The sequence below is a fragment of the Felis catus genome, chromosome D4, assembly GCF_018350175.1.
Source record: "Felis catus isolate Fca126 chromosome D4, F.catus_Fca126_mat1.0, whole genome shotgun sequence".
Taxonomy (NCBI): domain Eukaryota; kingdom Metazoa; phylum Chordata; class Mammalia; order Carnivora; family Felidae; genus Felis; species Felis catus.
Window position 1 is genome coordinate 12,788,524 of NC_058380.1, and position 21,789 is coordinate 12,810,312.

General features: G+C 37.0%; 1 protein-coding gene across 3 annotated transcripts in view; it reads left to right on the forward strand.

The window, feature by feature from the left end:
- The window catches only part of SMC5 (structural maintenance of chromosomes 5), a 94,182-nt gene that overhangs the window by 8,455 nt on the left and 63,938 nt on the right, over positions 1-21,789 (forward strand). For all 3 annotated transcript variants that reach the window (XM_003995387.6, XM_045043636.1, XM_045043638.1), the window contains exons 3-7: positions 8,388-8,440; positions 15,926-16,088; positions 17,554-17,688; positions 19,421-19,561; positions 20,954-21,115. In XM_003995387.6, coding sequence (XP_003995436.3) covers positions 8,388-8,440; positions 15,926-16,088; positions 17,554-17,688; positions 19,421-19,561; positions 20,954-21,115 — 654 coding nt within the window. The remainder of the gene's footprint in view (positions 1-8,387; positions 8,441-15,925; positions 16,089-17,553; positions 17,689-19,420; positions 19,562-20,953; positions 21,116-21,789) is intronic.

The following is a 21,789-nucleotide window of genomic DNA, read 5'->3' on the forward strand; positions in this document are numbered from 1 at the left end:
TTGAGGAACCTCCACACTGTTTTCCAGAACAGCTGCACCAGTTTGCATTCCCACCAGCAGTGCAAGAGGTTTCCTGTTTCTCCGCATCCTTGCCAGCATCTGTGGTTTCCTGATTTGTTCATTTTAGCCACTCTGATCAGTGTGAGGTGGTATCTCAGTGTGGCTTTGATTTGTATTTCCCTGGCGATGAGTGACGTTGAGCATCTTTTCATGTGTCTGTTGCCATCTGGCTGTTTTCTTTGGATAAGTGCCTGTTCATGTCTTCTGCCCATTTTTTTACTGGATTATTTGTTTTTCAGGGTTGAGTTTGGAAAGTTCACTATAGATTTTGGATACTAACCCTTTATCTGATATGTCATTTGCAAATATTGTTTCCCATTCTGTCAGTCATCTTTCAGTTTTGTTGATTGTTTCCTTTGTACTGCAGAAGCTTTTTATCTTGATGAGGTCCCAGTAGTTCATTTTTGCTTTTAATTCCCTTGCCTTTGGAGATGTGTCGAGTAAGAAATTGCAGCTGAGGTCAAAGAGGTTGTTCCCTTTTTCTCTAGGGTTTTGATGGTTTCCTGTCTCACATTTAGGTCTTTCATCCATTTTGAGTTTATTTTTGTGTATGGTGTAAGAAGGTGGTGTAGTTTCATTCTTCTGCATGTTGCTGTCCAGTTCTCCCAGCACCATTTGCTAAAAAGACTGTCTTTTTTCCATTGGATGTTCTTTCCTGCTTTGTCAAAGATTAGTTGGCCCTACATTTGTGGGTCCAGTTCTGGGTTCTCTATTCTATTCCATTGGTCTATGTGTCTGTTTTTGCGCCAATACCATGCTGCCTTGATGATTACAGCTTTGTAGTAGAAGCTCAAGTCTGGGATTGTGATGCTTCCCGCTTTGGTTTTCTTCTTCAATATTACTTTGGCTATTCGGGGTCTTTTGTGGTTCCATACAAGTTTTAGGATTGTTTGTTCTAGCTTTGAGAAGGATGCCAGTGCAAGTTTGATTGGGATTGCATTGAATGTGTAGATTGCTTTGGGTAGTATTGACATTTTAACAAGACTTATTCTTCCAATCCATGGGCATGGAATGTTTTCCCATTTCTTTGTATCTTCAGTTTTCTTCATAAGCTTTCTGTAGTTTTCAGCATATAGGTCTTTTACATCTTTGGTTAAGTTTATTCCTAGGTATTTTATGCTTCTTGTTACAATTGTAAATGGGATCGATTTCTTTCTTTCTTTCTTTCTCTTTCTGTTGCTTCATTATTGGTGTATAAAAATGCAGCTGATTTCTGTACATTGATTTTGTACCCTGCAACTTTACTGAATTCATGTATCAGTTCTAGGAGTCTTTTGGTGGAGTCTTGTGGGTTTTCCATGTAGAGTATCATGTTGTCTGAAAAGTGAAAGTTGGACTTCTTTGCCAATTTTGATGACTTTTATTTCATTTTGTCTGATTGCTGAGGCTAGGACTTCCAACACTATGTTAAACAACAGTGGTGAGAGTGGACATCCCTGTCGTGTTCCTGATCTCAGGGGGAAAGCTCTCAGTTTTTCCCCTTTGAGGATGATATTAGCTGCGGGCTTTTCATATATGGCTTTTATGATGTTTAAATATGTTCCTTCTATCCCTACTTTCTCGAGGGTTTTTATTAAGAAAGGATGATGTATTTTGTCAAATGCTTTTTCTGCATTTATTGACAGGATTATATGGTTCTTACCCTTTGTTTTGTTAATGTGATGTATCACACTGATTGATTTGCAAATATTGAACCAGCCCTGCAGCCCAGGTATGAATCCCACTTGATCATGGTGAATAATTCCTATATGATGTTGAACTGGATTTGCTAGTATCTTGTTAAGAATTTTTACATCTATGTTCATAAGGGATATTGGCTTGTAGTTCTCCTTTTTTGTGGGGTCTCTGTCTGGTTTAAGAATCAAGATAATGCTGGCTTCATAGAATGAGTCTGGAAGTTTTCCTTCCATATCTGTTTTTTGGGAATGGCTTGAGAAGGATAGGTATTAATTCTGCTTTAAATGTCTGGTAGAATTCCCCACGGAACCCATCTGGTCCAGGACTCTCAATTTGCTGGGAGATTTTTGATAACTGATTCAGTTTCTTCACTAGTTACAGACGGGTCTGTTGAAATTTTCTATTTCTTCCTGTTTGAGTTTGGGTAGTGTGTGGGTGTCTAGGAATTTCTGAGGGATTGGTTCTGATAAATCCATTTTCATTCATGATTTTATCTATTTTGGTCTTCCTTTTGAGAAGTCTGGCTAGGGGTTCATCACTTTTGTTTGTTTTTTTCAAACAACCAACTTTTGGTTTCATTGGTCTGTTCTTTTGTTTTTTGTTTCTATATTGTTTATTTCTGCTCAGATGTTTATTATTTCTCTTCCTCTGCTGGGTTTAGGGTTTCTTTGCTGTTCTGCTTCTAGTTCCTTTAGGTGTGCTGTTAGATTTTGTATTTGGGATTTTTCTTGTTTCTTGAGATAGGCCTGGATTGCAATGAATTTTCCTCTTAGGATTGCCTTTGCTGCATCCCAAAGGGTTTGGATTGTAGTGTTTTCATTTTCATTTGTTTGCATATATTTTTTAATCCTTCTTTAATTGCCTGGTTGATCCACTCATTCTTTAGTAGGATGTTTTTTAACCTTCATGAATTTGGAGGTTTTCCAAACTTTTTCCTGTGGTTGATTTCAGGTTTCATAGCATTATGATCTGAACATGTACATGGTATGATCTCAGTTCTTTTGTATTTATTGAGGGCTATTTTGTGAGCCAGTATGTGATCTATCTTAGAGAATGTTCCACGTGCACTTGAGAAGAATGTGTATTCTGTTGCTTTGGGGTGAAAAGTTCTGAATATATCAGTCAAGTCCATCTGGTCCAGTGTATCATTCTTTATGGGTTTTCTGTCTAGATGATCTGTCCATTGTAAGTGGAGTATTAAAGTTCCCTGCTATGACCACATTCTTAACAATGAAAGTGCTTAGGTTTGTGATTAATTCTTTTATATATTTGGGTTCTTCCAAATTTGGTGCATAAACATTTGTAATCGTTATCTCTTCTTGATGAATAGACACTGTCATTATTATAGAATGCCCTTCCTCATCTCTTGTTACAGTCTTTAGTTTAAAATCTAGTTTGTCTGATATAAGTATAGCTACTCCAGCTTTCTTATGACTTCCACTAGCATGATAGATGGTTCTCTATCCCCTCACTTTCAATCTGAAGGTGTTCTCAGGTCTAAAATGTGTTTCTTGTAGACAGCAAATAGATGGGTCTTTTTTTTTTTTTTTCCATTCTGATACCCTGTGTCTTTGATTGGAGCATTTAGTCCATTTACATTCAGTGTTGTTATTGAAAGATACGGGTTTAGAGTCATTGTGTTATCTGTAGGTTTCATGCTTGTAATGGTGCCTCTGGTCCTTTGTGGTCTTTGCAATACTCACACAGTCCCCCTTAGGATCTCTTGTAGGGCTGCTTCAGTGGTGATGAATTCCTTCAGTTTTTGTTTGTTTGGGAAAACCTTTATCTCTCCTTCTATTCTGAATGACAGACTTGCTGGATAAAGGATTCTTGGATGCATATTTTTGCTATTCATCACGAAGAAAATTTCCTGCCACTCCTTTTGGGCCTGCCAAGTTTCAGTAGACAAGTCTGCCACTACCCTTTTGTGTCTGCCTTATATGTTCACCCTGTAGGTGAGGGCTGTTTATTCCTGGCCGCTTTCAGAATTCTCTCTTTATCTTTATATTTTGCCAGTTTCACTATGATGTGTCATATAGAAGATTGATTCAAGTTACATCTGAATGGAGTTCTCTGTACCTCCTGGATTTCCATGTCTGGTTCCTTCCCCAGATTGGGGAAGTTCTCAGCTATGATTTGTTAAGCACACCTTTGGCTCCTTTCTCTCTCTCTTCTTCTGGAACTCCTGTGATACAGAATTTGCTGCATTTCATTGAGTCACTTAGCTCTCTAATTCTCTCCTTGTGATCCAGAATGTTTTTATTTCTCTTTTTCTCAGCTTCATCTTTTTCCATAGTTTTATCTTCTATATCAACTATTCTCCCCTCTGCCTCTTCAATTCTGGCTGTCCCCACCTCTAGTTTATTTTGCACCTTGTTTAATTCATCATGACTATTTTTTGGTTCCTTGATCTCTGCAGTGGTAAATTCTCTGGTGTCTTCTGTGCTTTTTTCAAGTCCAGCAATTAATCTTATGACTATTCTAAATTCTTGTTCAGTTATATTGTTTATATCTGTTTGGAGCAATTTGTTAGCTGTCATTTCTTCCTGGACTTTCTTTTGAGGGGCATTCTTCCATTTCATCATTTTGGGTAGTTTTTTGTCCCTTATGTGTTTTAAAAGCTTGTTATGTGCCCTACACCTGCGAGCACTACTATATTAAAGTGGGGTCATACACTGTCTAGGGCCTGGCCCTTCAGGAGGTGTTTTTTGGAGAGTGTCACTTGCCCTCTGTTGTTGTAGTGTAGTTACTTTATCTCCCTACTTGTAGTGATGTTTTGAACCCTCCACTAGGTGTGCTTTGATTTGTTCATTGAAGTGTCCTAGAAAGGAAAACAAAGAAACAAAAAACAAACAGAAAACAAAAACACCCAAACACACAAACAAACCCCAAAAACAAAAGTCCAGAAACATCAGCCACAAGTAAACAATAGGGTGGAGGAGGTGTTGGTAGAAGAGGCCTTGTCCCGAACAAAGAGAGAAATGACAGGAGCGGGGGAAAAAGAACGAATAAAAATTGACCAGAAAAACTATAGGGCTTAATCCAGAGAGTGAGAAAGGGGAATAAAGAAGGAGGTGTGGAACATGTATCAAGAGAATGGATTAAATATGTCTGCTTAAACGAACCGACAACCAGAGTAACCAGACTAGAGGAGGGAAGAGATAAGAAGGAGAAAAGGAAGGAAGAATATATTTATACAGTAAGAACTGTCTGAGAATTAAATCAGGCAATTAAATCAGTGCAACAGCACTGGTCTGGAGGAAGGGCCGTCTGGTTCATCAGCTTCAATCCCACTCCAGTAGATACGCAGTTACCAGTCACGGAGGGGCGTGGTTTGGTGTAAGCAGGTCCTGCCTCCACTGTGGGCCCCGCTGTCTCTTTGCTGAAGTCTCCCCTTGTTGGTGATGGGATGAAAAATGACGACACCGAAGTCTCTCCTCCATGGACCAGGTGTCCCAAACCACTCTTCTGGAGCAGTCTCACTGTGCCATGGGCACAAGTGAGGCGGTTTGTCCTGCTCCGCCAGCTCCTGTGCCTTGGCGTTTGGCAAACTCCTGCTCCGTTCACCCAGGTACTGGGGAAGTTCCTCTCAGCGGCCGCCGCATGAGTCGTCTGGCTGGCAGATGCAGGCAGGCTTTGGCCTGTCCCACTGCACTCCAGGGAGGGGATTGCTTTCTCCTACTGTGGACAGTGCCCTTGGCCTAGGCAGCTAGCCTGGGGCTGGCTCCCCTCTTACCCAGGTGTGCGATCCGGGCAGCCTGCCCCAGTCTGGAGAAAGCCCTTCAGAGATTGGCTCCTTCTATGTCCTGGTCCCTGTTTTTTTTCTTGTCCACATACAGTCCTGTGCTTCCCCAGCTGCTCTTTCTCTTCCCTTTGACTCTCCACAGAAGGGGAACCCTCCCCTCTGTTCATATTCTCTCTCCCCGTTCGCAATCACCCACCTATGGCTGGTCAGGTTGTCCCTGTGGGTCCCTGTAAGCAACTGTCTCTTTTCCTCCCGGACTTTGGAGTTCAGCATCCTTGCTTCAACACTGCTTTGTTTGTGAGATGAGGGAACTTAGGATCCCCCTACTTGTCCTCTATGTTGGCCCGTCCTTCAAGGATACCTTTCTTAATTGCATAAAAGACAGCTAAAATATACAGCAAGTTAAAGAACAAGTCAAGGTTGCCTACTATCTATCACTCCTATTCAGCATTGTACTCGAAGTTCTAGACAGAACAGGAAGGTAAAACAAAAGATACAAGTTGGAAAGAAAGAAAAGTCATTTATAGGTTATATGAATGTTTACAACGAAAACCACAAAAGAGTCCTCAGATAAGCCTTCTGATGAATTAATATGAAAATTTATTAAGATTGCTAAATACAAGATTATATAACAAATCTGTTGCATTTCTGTACACTAACAACAGAAAAATACAATTAAAACTTGATATCATTTACAGTAGCAACAAAAATGCAGCTTACATAGCAATAAGTTAACAAAGGATATGTAAGACTTACACACAATGTAGAAATTATACAACTTTTTTGAAAATATTAGGAGTTTATAATAGATGGAGATGTACAGTATGAACAGGCTGGAAGACCTAATATAAAAATTTCATTCTTCACATTGATGTACATATCAGCATCATTCCAGTCATAGTTACAAGCAGGTTCTGAAATTCAGATGGAAGAGCAAAGGGCCAAGAATAGCTAAGATACTCATAAAGAAATTCAACACAATGGGAAAACTTGCCCTCTCAGGTATCAAGACTTAACATGAAGTTAAGACATCGTGTAGAATGTTATTCAGCCATGAAAAAGAATGAAATCTTGACATTTGCAACAGCCTGAATGGATCTAGAGGGTGTTATACTAAGTGAAATATGTTAGGGAAAGACAAATACCATATGATTTCACTTGTATGTGGAATCTAAAACAAAATAAAACAAAAAACCCACAAACAGACTAACAGACTCCAATATAGAACCAAGTGGTGGTTGCCAGAAGGGAAGAAGACAGATCTTACTCTGAGTGGTAGGGTTTTTGGTTTTTTTTTTTAATTTTTTTAAATGTTTTTATTTATTTTTGAGACAGAGAGAGACAGAGCATGAGCAGGGGAGGGGCAGAGAGAGAGGGAGACACAGAATCTGAAGCAGGGTCCAGGCTCTGAGCTGTCAGCACAGAGCCCGACGCAGGGCCCGAACTCACAGACTATGAGATCATGACCTGAGCTGAAGTCGGATGCTCAACCAACTGAGCCACCCAGATGCCCCTTGAGTGGTAGGGTTTTTGAAGAAGACTGTGGAGTGCAGGGTTTCTTAGGTGGCACATTGCAGACCTTTGGGTATCCCTAGATATATTTAGGGGCTGCACAAGTTCTCACTAAAAACATGTTTAATGTTGTATTTACAGTTAAATCCTGGCATGAAAATTTAACACTAGCATCTTCTATATCATCCATATGTACACTTGATAATAAGAACTGCCTCATGATTTTTTTCCTTCTTAGTGGTACCAAGTATTTTAACTGATGCAAGGCAGTGAGCAGATAGCACTCTTACAAAGATGCCATTGTTTTTTCATGTTTATGAAGAAACTAAAACAGTTTAAGTAGCCTCGTCAGAATCAAACAACTTATATGTTTATGGCAGAGTTGAGATTGGAACCTGAGTGGTGTATATTAATGCCTGTACTCCTAATCATTAAGCTGTACTTACTAGTTACAAGGCAAGTCCTCCTTTTTCATCTTTCTGGGCATCAGTTTCATCATCCGTAAAAGGGATGTAATATATACCTCATGAGATTGGTTATGAGTATTAAAAAAGGAAATTATAAATTGCTTAGCAGAGTAGCATATGGTAATGCATATTAATAAATGTTCACTGTTGTGGTTTCAGTTGTCATCATTGCCGTTACCACTATTAAAAAGATAATTATTTGCAAGGTATATTTTCACTTGTTTTTTTTTTTTTTTGTTTTTGTTTTTTTTTTTTTAAGAATTATTTATAGCCTGATTCAAGATCCAGTCTGATTTATTGTTTTAGGCCCAGGGTCCGTCTCAGGTTTTTGGTCATACATGTATACAAACTAGCTTAAATATGAAATATGTCTGTTTTATCCCATAGATTGTACTTAAATTGTATTTCCTATGTGTATTGCTCTTTTTAAGAGAATGACAATTATATCTTCAATAATGACAGGATGGGTAATATTAGAGTGATTGTTGATATTTTATCGGTGCCACTCCAAAGAAGTCTCCAATGGTAATAAGGAGATTTGGTATGGCTCTATAGTTAAACTGTAGAACCTATGCTCCCACTGGCTTTTTTGCCTATAAGGAGAGTTTTTTAGTAGAGAGGCTAAGCACACAGACTCTGGAGCCAGATTATGTGGGTTCAGTTCTTTGCTCTGTATCACTTACTGGCTTTGTCACGAGTTTTTTAAGAGGCTGTCTGGCACATAGAATGTTTGGTAAATGGTAACTAATTTTTGTCACTGGTGGGTGGAAACAATGGAGGGACTCAAATCTGGGAAAGTGATAGGAGTGGACAGAGAAAATACTTAATGAAAGAATTTTAATTTGATAAATAATAATGACTTCACTAAATCTGGGATAACCTAGGAATGTCATCGCTCAGTGCATATTGTTTTTTTTTTACTCTAGGTTGGCTTTTTTGTGAAGAGAGGATGTTCCAAAGGAATGGTTGAAATTGAATTGTAAGTGTTAAAAGTACTGAAACCACCGTTTTCTGTACAATTTCTTGATGTTCATGCATTCCTCATGACTTTAGAAAACAGTAATAACATAACGTTATGATGTAAATGTTGGAACTACTATTTCAAGGATGTTTTATCCAGAGAAGTTATTTTTTTAAGGTGTCTTTTAAAAACTAAATTGTAAGAATTTTTTTCAATAGAATTCTTAAAGAAATTACCTCTTGGCAGCCATTTCTGATGGATCAGAGTTAGTATTCAAGATGACACCAGTTAACCCTCCTTCGTGTATATACTTTCAGTCTTTTTTACACAGGTTTGTTTACTGCTTAGTTGATTTTTAGTGTTGTTTTTTGGAGTGTTCTACAAAGTCCTGGAATTTCTAGCTTTAGGTTTTAAAAATTATCTGATAGCCTCATCGTTTTATAGGATATGGGAATATGATCTTTTTACTCAAAAACTGTGGGGGAGATGTTATATTTATATAGCAATGAGAAATAGGCATACACAAAAGATTATACTCAGTTCATTAAAATGTAATGATAGTATTTTACTGAAAGATATAAAACCAAGACTTGAATAAATGGAGAAGCTTACTATGTTCCTAGAAGCATATAGTTAATATCATTATTAACATATCAGTCCTTTCCAAATTAATATATAAATTTGACACAATTCCAATCAGAGTATTAACAGGTAAGTTTGATTCTAAAGTTTATCTGGGAGAATAAATGTGCTGGAAAACCCAAGAAGATTTTGGAAAAGTAGAGTCATGAATAAGGAATTTGTGTACTAGATGTTAGAGTGGACTATAATGCTGTTGATAGTGTGGTGTATTAGTACAGAAAATTGGAGGAGCAGAATGGAAAAAGTAGGGACAGACCTGAATATATAACAGGATTTATTGTAAAGATGGCAGTTTAAGCTTAGGCTATAAATTACTCAAATTGAAGTAAGTTAATTGGCTATTAATTTTGTTAACATAAATTTAGAGGTTTATCAAATATTCATGAATAAAACCTAGATGTGTTAAAGGCTGAGTGAAAAAATATGTAACTTTGAAAATAATAGGGAAAAAAATGTAGATTTTTTTTTTAAATTTTTTTTTCAACGTTTATTTATTTTTGGGACAGAGAGAGACAGAGCATGAACGGGGGAGGGGCAGAGAGAGAGGGAGACACAGAATCGGAAACAGGCTCCAGGCTCTGAGCCATCAGCCCAGAGCCCGACGCGGGGCTCGAACTCACGGACCGCGAGATCGTGACCTGGCTGAAGTCGGACGCTTCACCGACTGCGCCACCCAGGCGCCCCAAATGTAGATTTTTTTTAAGTCTTAGGAGAAGGAGGCTCTTCCAAGCACAATAGGACCCAGTAACCATAAAAAGGAAGATAGGAAATTTAGATTGCATCCACATGCAGCTGAAAATAATGATACTGTAATTAAAAATGAGTGATAGACGGGAGAAAACATTTTCAGCACAAATAACCTGTACATGTCTTAAATTTACTAAAATACCAAGTCTCATGCAAGTCAGTAAAATTACTAACTGGTAAAAGAAACAAAAAAATTTAACACCAAGTAAAATAAGTGGCCAAAATTATAAAAAGGATATAACTCATTAGTTATCAAGGAAATCAAAATGAGGACTTTTTTCCTTTTAGCTTAGAAAAATTTTTAAATAAAATTTAGTAATATGAAGGTATAGAGAAGTGAATCCTGTCATGTACTGTGGGAATATAAGCACTTTATCTTACTTGGGAGTATATTATCAGGTTTTAAATAAATCTTTGATTCGGTTACTGTCGTAGACATTGTTTACTCATTTGCACAAAATTAGCCTTTTCCTAATTTTAATAGTGAAAAATTGTAAACACCCCAAATGTCTATCGTCTGGTAAATGACTAAACAAAATGTGATACATTCACACAATATCTTATTCAGCTACAGAAAGGCAGGAAGTGCTGATGGATCCTGCGACATGGGTGAACCTGGAGAACGTGCTTGGTGGAAGAAGCCAGACACAAATGCTACAGACTGTATCACTGCATTTATATGAAATGTCCAGAATAGGCAAATCTCCAGAGACAGAAAATAGATTTGTGGCTGCTTAGGAAGGAGGAGTGGAGAGAATAGGGAGTGACGACTTAACAGGTTTGGGCTCCTTTTTGGGGGTGGTGAAGAGATTTCGGAAATAGATGGTGGTGATGGTGACACAACCTTGTGAATATGTTAAAGACCATTGTTGAAGCACATCTTCCTTCAACTATACACCTAAAAATGGTTAAAGTGGTAAATTTTATGTTATGCACATTTTACCACAATGAAAAAAGCATTGATTCGTATATTTAAAATGGTATGTGAATTATATCTCCATTAGCCAAAGATAACTCCTGTGTTAACCTTGATACCATTGATGGGTCACAGTGGTTTCTTCGATATTGCAACTGACATAAATATATGAAGCCAGGTATATTTCTGACATACAGAGGAAGTGTTAATACTTAAGTTTCAGTGTCTTTTACGGATGGCAGCAGGTGTTAAGCACTCCTGATTTTCTACTCCCATCACCATGGCCCAATTGTTTTCTTACTTCTCTGAAGAGGCACACATGCTGGCATGCAATAGCCACTAGCTGTAATAATCTAACCAAGTGACAATGAACCAGAGTTCTGTTACCACATCTGACATGGGGGAGGTTTCCGTTTCCCCAAAGTCATTATAGTTACATTGTGGTCACTTGTTGGGAATACCAAACACAAAATGGCTCATCATTAGTTGAAATTACTGCTGTTGAACAAATCTGTTAACTGGTCACATACTCGTCGAGTGGAACAGTGGATAGAATAATCTCTGGCACACACTGATGCAGTCATTTTCAAGTAATTCTGGAGTACCTATACATTGAGGGGGAGGGGCGTACAGTATTCTGGAATTTATGGTTAGGGCATGAGGAGAGGGACGGATACATAAATAGGTAAAATGTTATTTTAGGTGATGATAGGTGCTAACGTAGAAAATCGAGCAGGAAAGGAGGACAGGGAGGGAGTGCCAGAGTAGAGTTTATGGTATTAAATAGGGTGATCAGGAAAGTTCTCACTCAGAAGATGGTACTTGAGCAAAGACTTAAAGGAGATAAGGTGATGAGCATGGAAATGCTTGGGGAAATAGCATTTTGGTGTCTGCAAATGCTAAGACTCAAGTGATACCTTGTGTGACCGCATTGCATTGAACAAGAGAATAGTAAGAGGTAAGGTCTGAAAAGATCAAGGAGCCGGCTCCTAGGGACTTGTAGGCTGCTGTGAGGACTTTGCATTTATTTATTTTCAGTAAGCTGTGAACCCACCAGGATTTGAGCAGAGACGTGGCATGATCTAAATGTCTTCTGTAGTAGTATTAACCTCCTTTGTTTTTTTACCCCTTAATTTGAAGGATTTGATTTGTCAGTTTTGTTAGTCTTTTCAGTGAATTGACTTCTGCATTGTTGTTTCTCTGTTATATCATTGTTTTCTACTTCATTAATTTCTACACATATCTTTACTAATTTTTCTTTAAACTTTTGGGTTTTTTTTTTTTTTTGCTTTTTCTAATTTCTTGAAATTGATATTTATTGTACAAATGTGTAGTCTTTTATTTTCCTTAATATAAACAGGTTAAAAATTTCCCTGTCAATACTGCTTAGCTCTTTCTCCTAAGTTTTGGTATATAAAGCATTTTCCTATTTTTCAGTTCTGAATATTTTCTTCATTTTCTTTATGAGTTCATAATTAGAAGTTCTTTAAAATTCTCATGTAGTGGTTTTCTTGTTATATTTTAGTATTGATTTCCACTTTGATGATAGTACTGTAGTAGAAAAAATATATATTATAAATAATATGTTAAATTATATATGTGCTATTGTATAATATATAACGTTACTATATTATATAGAGTTATATATATATGGTCATGTTACCAACCCTTTGACATTTGTCAAGGTATACTTATCATAGTGAGCTTTCATAAATGTTACCCGCTGGATTGAAAGAATGAGTATTCTGCTCTTGTTATGTGCAGTATTGTCTATTTGTCCATTAGTTCAACTGATTAATTATATTTTTAAATCTTGTATATTTATGATTTTAGTCATCAGATCGATTCTTTACTGAGAAAGGTGTTTTACATTATACTTCTGTGTAGATTTGTCAGTTAGCCTCATCCTGTCAGTTTTTGCTTTATGTATTTTCAGGATGTTATTAGTTGCAGCTAAGATTCACATTGCTTGATCTTCCGAGTGAATTGAACTTTCTGTTGTTACATACTGACTTCTTTGTCTTTTGATGCATCACCCTTAGAATGTGTTTAACTTGCCACTAATGTAGTTGGCAGCTTTCTTTTTTAAGTATTTTTCAGGTTTTATTCATTTATTTCAAGTTTTTTTAGACCTTTAATATCTCATTTGAACAAGGATAGCTGGTGTTGTTTATATTGCTTTTTACATAATGCATATGATCCATTACATGTATTGAATGACTTACATTTTTGGATTTACTTTTACTGCCTTATTCCATGCTTTTTATTTGTTCTACTTTTCAGTATATCTTTTCTCTCATGCCTTTGTTTGGATTTTTGTTTGCCTTAATATTTTCTTTACTGTTTTGAAAATTAGTCATTCTTGTTTTAGTGGTTAGAATTGTTAACATATATGTTTGAATTTGAGTCTAGACTTAGATGTCTTTATTTTCCTATTGAATAAAGACCTTAGATTACTTTTATTTGAATAATTTCCCTGAACTATTTTAATTTTATCTTATCAAGTCTTTAAGATATAATAACTATAAATAACTCTCATTGTTTGTTTAGAATTATCCTATGTATTTTTGGTTTGCCTTGCTTTTTATTCTTTCTTGCATTTTTGTGATTTCCTCTGGGATTACTTTCTTTCTGCCAGAGGACATTTTTTAAAGTTTTCTTTAATGAGGATCTTCTAGTGGAACACTAAGTTTTTGTCTGAAAATGATGATCTTTTGCTATCAATCTTGAAAGGTGTATATGCTGGATATAAAAGTCTACATCGATAGGTCTTTTTTCTTTTTCTTTTCTTTCTTTCTTCTTTTTAAGGTTTATTTATTTTTGGGAGAGTGCATTCAGGGGAGGGGCAGAGAGAAGGGGACAGAGGATCTGAAGCGGACTCTGCACTGACAGCAGCGAGCCCAACGTGGGGCTTGAACTAACAAACTTCAAGATCACGACCTGAGCCAAAGTTGGGCTCTCAACAGACTGAGCCCTCCAGGTGCCCCAATAGGTCTTTTCTCAACATATGTGAAGTATTATTCCATTGTCTTCAGATGTGAATCTGATCTTAGTTTCTTTCATAGTAATTCTCCTTTTCTGAAGTGATTTTTTAAAATCCTATCTCAGTTTTTGGTGTTTTATAGTCTTACACCATATATTTAGATGTGGATTTATTGTTTGTTTATTTTGCTTGGGATTTAGTGAGCTTCTTAAATTTATGGTTTGGAAAATTCTTATGTATTATCTCTTCATATATTGCCTCTGATCCATTCTTTGTCTCTCTTCCTTCTGGAACTGTATTTTTTTTTTTTAACGCTTATTTTTGAGAAAGAGATAGAGGGAGGATGAGTGGGGGAGGGGCAGAGAGAAGTGGAAACACAGAATCCGAAGTAGGCTCTAGGCTCTGAGCTGTCAGCACAGAGCCCAGTGTGGGGCTCGAACTCAGAAACTGTGAGATCATGACCTGAACCAAAGTCAGACACTTAACAGACTGAGCCACCCAGGCTCCCCTGGCACTCTTATTAGATATTGGGCTCTAAGTCATCTGTGTCTCTTTACATCCTTCATATTTTTCATTTTTTTATGTCTTTGTGCTCCATTCTAGTCCATTTCCCTGTGGTTCTTTTTCAGATCCTAGATATAAGTCAATATTTTCCATCTTCTATTTCTTGAAATACAGTGAATATACTTATTCTGTACTTGCCCATTGTTTCCAGTATGATTCTTTGTTATTTCTGCTAGTTCGTATTCTTGATGCTTTGTTTTTGTGTGTGTTTCCAGTAAGCCGCTCCTTTCTCTTTGAACTTCGTGTTAATTCTTTGAGGGTAAAGGTAGATTCCTGCTGAGGGCATTTTCACTGACTTCTGCAGCAGATCATTGGATACTTTCAAACCAGGATCAAAATACACACAATTCTCAGTTGGTGCATTTTGAATCTTAGGTATGTCATGTAACTAAATTCAAGATACTAATCTGTTTGAGACTGACTTTGTGGTTAATAAGCGTGTCAGGAGAGACTTTTTCCGTCCAAGCCATAGTTTGCGACAGGCACTTCGCTGGGTCTGGTGATGGTGGTGGTGTACTTCTAGTTTACCCTTCCATGAGGGTGTAGTCTTCTGGGGCTGGTTTTTATTAGACCCTCTACTTTGGGTAGCTGTAGGCCTCCTCTGCAGCCTCTCTGCTGGGTGATTATGAAAATGTGTAAGGCTGTTTGGTGGAATACATGCTCCCAGGGTAAAAGCCATTTTCATTTTTCCACTTCTGGATCTCCACCTGCACTGGGATTTTGGCCAGAATTACTTACTTTCAAGCTAACTCATAAATGCATTTGTGAACATATTTTAATATTTCATTATTTGTAGTTTACAGCAAGAAGCTCAGGAAGGGTACTTCATTAGTCATTCTGCTGGAAATGAAAATTTAAAACGACTTTTTTTTAAGTTGTGAAATCTTAATGTTTGGAGTGTTCTGATTACAATATAGTCTATATACACAACATTTACAAATTATCATTGTCATTTAGCCATTGAATACCAATAATTTATCTTTCTACCACATGCTGCTGATTCCCAGTGAAGAAGATGGATGGGAGGTGTGGAGCAGTAGTACTTCTAAAAGCAAGAAATAAGTAAATACCCTTCTTTCAGATTCTGTATTGCTTAATGTTCCTTTATAAGGCTGTATGTTGTGGTCTCCTCTGAATTCAGAGTAGAGTACGTGATGAGGAAGGCATGGGCTACCTGTATGACTGGGCTAGTTCTGATGTCTGGAAGTGCTTATGCAAGAATTGGTTTCTATTCATATATTTTCCAAGTAGTGGAAGTTTCAGCGTTTAGTTTTTATATGCTTTAATATGCCAACCTGTTTTGAATTGCAGTCAACGCATGTGTTTGGAGAATAACATAATTTAAAGGATAAATAACTTCAGATATATAAATTCTCTGTCAGTGTTTGGAAATTAGTATTGGCATTTGCTGTAACAGTTTAAATAATTGTGATGTTGAATCTGTGGTAACTTACGTGTGGTCAATTAAGTATCATTACCAATAAAATATCAAGATTTCCTTCTTTGGAGGGGCCAAAATATCAGAAGGAATAAAAATTGTAGTAACAGTCCTGTCTGGCAACCTTTGTTGCAAGAGAATTTTGGAAATTTTATTTCTAAAGTGATAGATATAATTTTGAATGTAAGGATTTTTAAATTATTTTTTAAATAGGTTCAGAAATTCTGGAAATCTTACCATCACCCGTGAAATTGACGTGGCAAAAAATCAGTCATCTTGGTTCATCAACAAAAAATCTACAACCCAGAAAGTGGTGGAAGAGCAAGTTGCAGCCTTAAATATTCAAGTGGGCAATCTTTGCCAGTTTCTACCTCAGGTATGAGAGAAATCAATGTACAGATGGGAAAATTGCATGTTTCTTCCTCTTCATGCCATATGAGAATAGAAATACTTTTCATGAAATGTTCTCATGGGTGCTATTTAAACTAACAGCCTGGTAATGTTAATACTCACTGTTCTTTGTAAAAGATAGCATCTCATCTCCTATTATGATCTTATTGTAGTGATTTGAAGTGATAAGAAGTTGAAAGTCTCAATTGCAGAATATTGTAAAGGATATCAAGTTGTATTGTTTTGAAGTAGAGTAACTTGGATGGCCATGTGCTTACACTTTGTAGTCTCTTAAAATTTTGTTAATAAATAACTTCTTAATCGTGTTTTTGTATAAATACATCAAGTATACTTGATACACTAAAACTCTTAAATCGGTACGTGTGCCTTCTAAAACTTTGTCATATTTTAAATTTTAGTAAAAATATCCTGAAAATGCACATTAGATGTTAAATGTTGAAGTGAATGTTATTACATCTTTGAGTGCTGTCTAGTGTCTGAATCATAGTTCATATTTTCCATTCGGAAACAATGATTTGATTACATATGTCCAAATTAAATACAGATTTAAAATTTGAAAGCATTGTTAGCTGGTGTCTGATATGAATTAGATGTTTGAAATGTCTTTTTTCTTAACTTCTAACATTCCAACTGATGAGTGGTAGATAATGATCATTTCAATCCAGGGGACTGTTTTTTCTTTTATTCCCAAGCTATTTATTATGTGTATATAAACACTTTGCCTTAGAGGGGCGCCTGGGTGGCGCAGTCGGTTAAGCGTCCGACTTCAGCCAGGTCACGATCTCACGGTCCGTGAGTTCGAGCCCCACGTCAGGCTCTGGGCTGATGGCTCAGAGCCTGGAGCCTGTTTCCGATTCTATGTCTCCCTCTCTCTCTGCCCCTCCCCCGTTCATGCTCTGTCTCTCTCTGTCCCAAAAATAAATAAACGTTGAAAAAAAAAAAAATTTAAACACTTTGCCTTAGAAATATTGGCATAGAAGTTTTTAAAAGGTTCTCAGAAAGATGAGAGTTCATACCCTAAGTTTATATTTATCATTTTTTTTTTAAATTTTTTTTTTCAACGTTTATTTATTTTTGGGACAGAGAGAGACAGAGCATGAACGGGGGAGGGGCAGAGAGAGAGGGAGACACAGAATCGGAAACAGGCTCCAGGCTCTGAGCCATCAGCCCAGAGCCTGACGCGGGGCTCAAACTCACGGACCGCGAGATCGTGACCTGGCTGAAGTCGGACGCTTAACTGACTGCGCCACCCAGGCGCCCCTATGTTTATCATTTTAAAGAAGAGTGTATGAGGGACATTTATATTGGCACATCTTATAATTTTTTTCTTTTCAAAGTTTCATCTTGACAGGCGTGATCATTGAATGATATATGTTTTGAAGATATTTATAAGTGATAATAGTTGTTGATATTTAAATTTTGTGCTCTAGGATAAAGTTGGAGAATTTGCTAAACTGAGTAAAATTGAACTCCTTGAAGCTACTGAGAAGTCCATTGGACCTCCAGAAATGCACAGATACCACTGTGAACTCAAAAACTTCAGGGAGAAAGAAAAACAACTAGAGGTATTTATAAATAGACAACTCATTTCTATTGTTCCTCACTGATTTTTGTCTTTCATAATGTGGAGAGTGAATAGGAGCTCTGATTCATTGAGTGACTTCATTTATTTGTGATTTTTTTCTCACGTAGGATTTTATTGCTAACATGAAACTAGGTGACAAAAAGTGAGAAATGGATTTGATCATGGAAAGTTTGAAAAATCTGACTACCATTTCATCAAACACATGTTACGAATTAAATTTCTAAAGAACCAATCATATTATTTTAAAGTATGTTTTTACCTCTCAGGAAGTTTCAATATTATTCTTTTACTCATTTAGCATTTCTTAAACACCTGCCATGAGTCAGGACCCAAAAGGCTTTGCGGGAGTACAGCAGATACCCTGTAGCTTTTGACACAGTGTCTCTTTTGAACCATTTCTATATTTTTTCAGTTGCAGGAGGTAGGTTAGACTTTATGAGTCCTTTTATAGAATATCCTTTTAAAAGGTGTTTTGTGTAATGAATCATTCTCCATGTCCCAGCCACTAAAATAAATCCAGTATATTTTTGTAATCAGACGCCTTGTAAACAAATGCTTTCTCTTACACCGTAACTGCCCATACTTAATAATATGCATATTGTTGTAATTTAATATTTATTATACTTAATCAGACTGAATGACCCAAGGAGTAGTAATTATTTTATATTGCTCTAGATACTTACTAAGTCTTTTTACCTTTGCCCCCATGGACCAGTCTCATACATTAGTTTCCCCACCGCCCCCCTCCATGCTTTTAGTTACTGCCATTTCATTTACCTGCAGTCACTCGTGGTCTAGAAGCAGATGATCCTCCTGACATATTGTCACAAGTACAGCAATAATCTGACATTACATCACGGTGCCTCTGTCGGTCACCTCACTTCACGTGCCATTTTATCACTCATGTCAGTCATCACAAGCAGAAGGGTGACAACAGTACAGTATTTTGAGAGAGACCACATCCACATGACTTTTATTACAGTTATATGCATATTACAATATGCATATTGTTAAAGTTATTCTGTCATGTTATTGTCAGTCTCTGTGTCTCATTTATAAATTAAGCTTTATCATAGGTATGCATGTATAGGGAAAACCAGGTATGTAGGGTTTGGTACTATTGTGGTTTCGGGCATCATCTAGTGGTTTGGGGCTGTATTCCCCACAGATAGGGGAGGGACTACTGTACTCCATCTGAAACACTCACCGAGACCGCTGCCATCCTCTGAAAGAACGCAAGCGTGTATTGTACTAGGTTCTGAGTACATCTTTGCGCTTGTGAACTCGCAGTCTGAAAGCCAGATCTTACCTTCCTTCGTCTCATTTCTTAGTCCTTAACTCATGAGTTACAAATCTTAATAACTCATAACATACAAATCTTAATAATACTACTTTTCACGTTCCAGCTTTTGTTGAACTTGCACTTATAGTAAGTATATCACTTGTGCCCTTGAGGCGAGTGGGGCAGATACCTGTCTTCTCTTTAGGCAGGAAGACTCTAGGCTCAGGTGTGGCAGGGCTTCCTCACAGTTGCCCAACTAATAAATTGTAGAGCCTAGACCAGAACTCAGGCATGCATGTTAGTTTTACACAGTTCTTAAGAACTCCTGTGAAATTCTTTATTGTGAAATTTTGCTAGCATTGTCTTTCATTATTAAAAGATTTGACCTGTTGTCTTCTCAGTTAAGCGACTTGTTACATATTTGTTTTAGACCTCGTGCAAAGAGAAAACTGAATATCTAGAGAAAATGATTCAGAGGAATGAAAGATATAAACAAGATGTGGAGAGATTCTATGAACGTAAGCGACATTTAGATTTGATCGAGATGCTTGAAGCGAAAAGACCATGGGTGGTAAGTCTTAATTATCAGAGGCAAAAATAGTGACTCTTTTTACTGGCAGAAAAGCTATGAAGAAGGCACTAATTGCTTTGTATTCAGATTAGGTGTTTTTGTTCATTTTTGCCTTAAAAATCATCATAAAGTTTGTCTCTGTGGTATGATGTAGCTGTATACTTGTATAGCGGGTAACAGTTGATTGTGCTCTTTATTTTTCTGGATATGAGTCCTCAACAGGTAGTTTTGTTTTATAAAATGTAATGATCTAAAAATGTTTACACATATAAAAATAAACTCTTGGAGTGTCCTTAGGTCGCTGAGAATTCACTTGGCGTGTACTACTGATACTGATTTTTGGTCTGGAAGGAGCTGCACGCTATGTGCTGTAATTCTCTACTCCTGCTTCATAAGCTTATTGATGCTGCTGTTTTCTTCCTAATCACCCTATGATGAATAGTGTCCCAGACCATAGTTTGGACTCAAGAGTCAGTTCCCTCAGTGCATTTCTTTTTGATGGGCGGAACAGATTGAGGAAGTTTCATAATGTTTGTTCCAGGCTTAGGATGGAACTAGTTGTTAATAGAATGGAAAAATGAGTGGCTGTATTTGTGGCCTTTCTCCCCCCACCTCATCACCCTCTCCTGTCCCACGATCCCATTATTCTTAAACTTTTTCCTTTCTTTAGCTTGTTTTGATTACATTTTCTTGTGTCCATTATTAGTCTTAAACCTACTTTATGTTTCTCCTTTAAAGTCTTTTGGTTAATCCTTTTCTTTCTAAGATTGATTTCAATCTTTTTTCGTTTTTTAAAAATTTACTCACATGTTTATAATCTTTTCTTCCTCCCGTTCATTTTTACTGTATGCTCTCTTGGTACTCCACTTACTTTTGTTATTTTTTAGCAAATATTTATTAATTCCTGTGACATGACAAGCCTCATTTTTACCTGCATGCTGCTTTTTGTTCTCCTTTTGACCCATTTTCCTCGTTTTTTTTTCATTTTTACTTTTTACATTTTACTGTTTTTCATTTTTACTTTTACCATAATTGAATTTCTTTTGTTTATTTGTAAGTTCTGATATCCTTCCTCTATTGAGAGACTAGAGGAAACCCTTATTTTAGTAGCAATTAGTGTGTAAGTTTCAGAACCCGGAAGGGATGGAAGTCGGAGTCTGACCTCGTAATAGAGACAAGTACTAAGAGACTGTCAAGCTTCTTTATACGTCATTGTTGGAATTCACTATATCTGATGTTGTTTCTTATGGCAAACTTTATACTTGTGGACCTGCCGAAAGGATATCAAAAGGGTTTTTTCATAGATTTGGTTTTTCCTGCACCTTGATTTTAGTATATGACTTAGTTTAAGCTAGTAGTGCATTAACTTCTGTTTTTTGAATTAATTGCAAGGAATATGAAAATGTCCGTCAGGAGTATGAAGAAGTAAAGCTAGCTCGAGACCGAGTGAAGGAAGAGGTCAGAAAACTTAAAGAAGGTCAGATCCCTATGACACGTCGAATTGAAGAAATTGAGAGGCAGCGTCAGAGTTTGGAGGCTCGAATCAAAGAGAAGGTACTTCTCTGGCTCATTTTTGAATTTTCTGTGTTTTATTTTAGCAAATACAAGAGCTCTTTTGCCATCTTTTAAGATATTTTGTAGATGGACTTGTAGCTTTCATCGTTTACATTCTCTGACTGAATTCGGCCACCACAGGGTTCTTAGGGTCTAATCGTCACATTTGGACAGTTGCTACTTTATAGAAATTCCAAGATACAAAAAGGAAAACTGAATGTGATTGTTTTAATTATAAGAGGATTCAGAGTAGTGTTCCTAGAAACATTGAACTCCTTCTGTGAGTGTATTGTAGAAAACCTTGTGTGTCTTAGAATACATAGTATTCTATGTATTCTATGCCATATTCTGTGGCATATGGAATATCCTATTTTTTTAAAAATGTATTTAAAACATTTAAACCTAAGGGGTGCTTGAGTGGCTCAGTTGGTTAAGCAACTGACTCTTGGTTTGCCTGAGGTCATGATCTTGGGGTTTCTAAGCCGGTGCAGAACCTGCTTGGGATTCTCTCTTCCTTTCTTTCTGCCCCTCCCACGCACACACATGCATTCTCTCTCTTTCGCGTGTTGTCTCTCTCTCTCTCTCTCTCTCTCTCTCTCTCTCTCTCAAAACAAACTAAACATTTTAAACCTAAATTAAAAATTTTTATGGTCATGGCTGTTAACTTTAGGGAG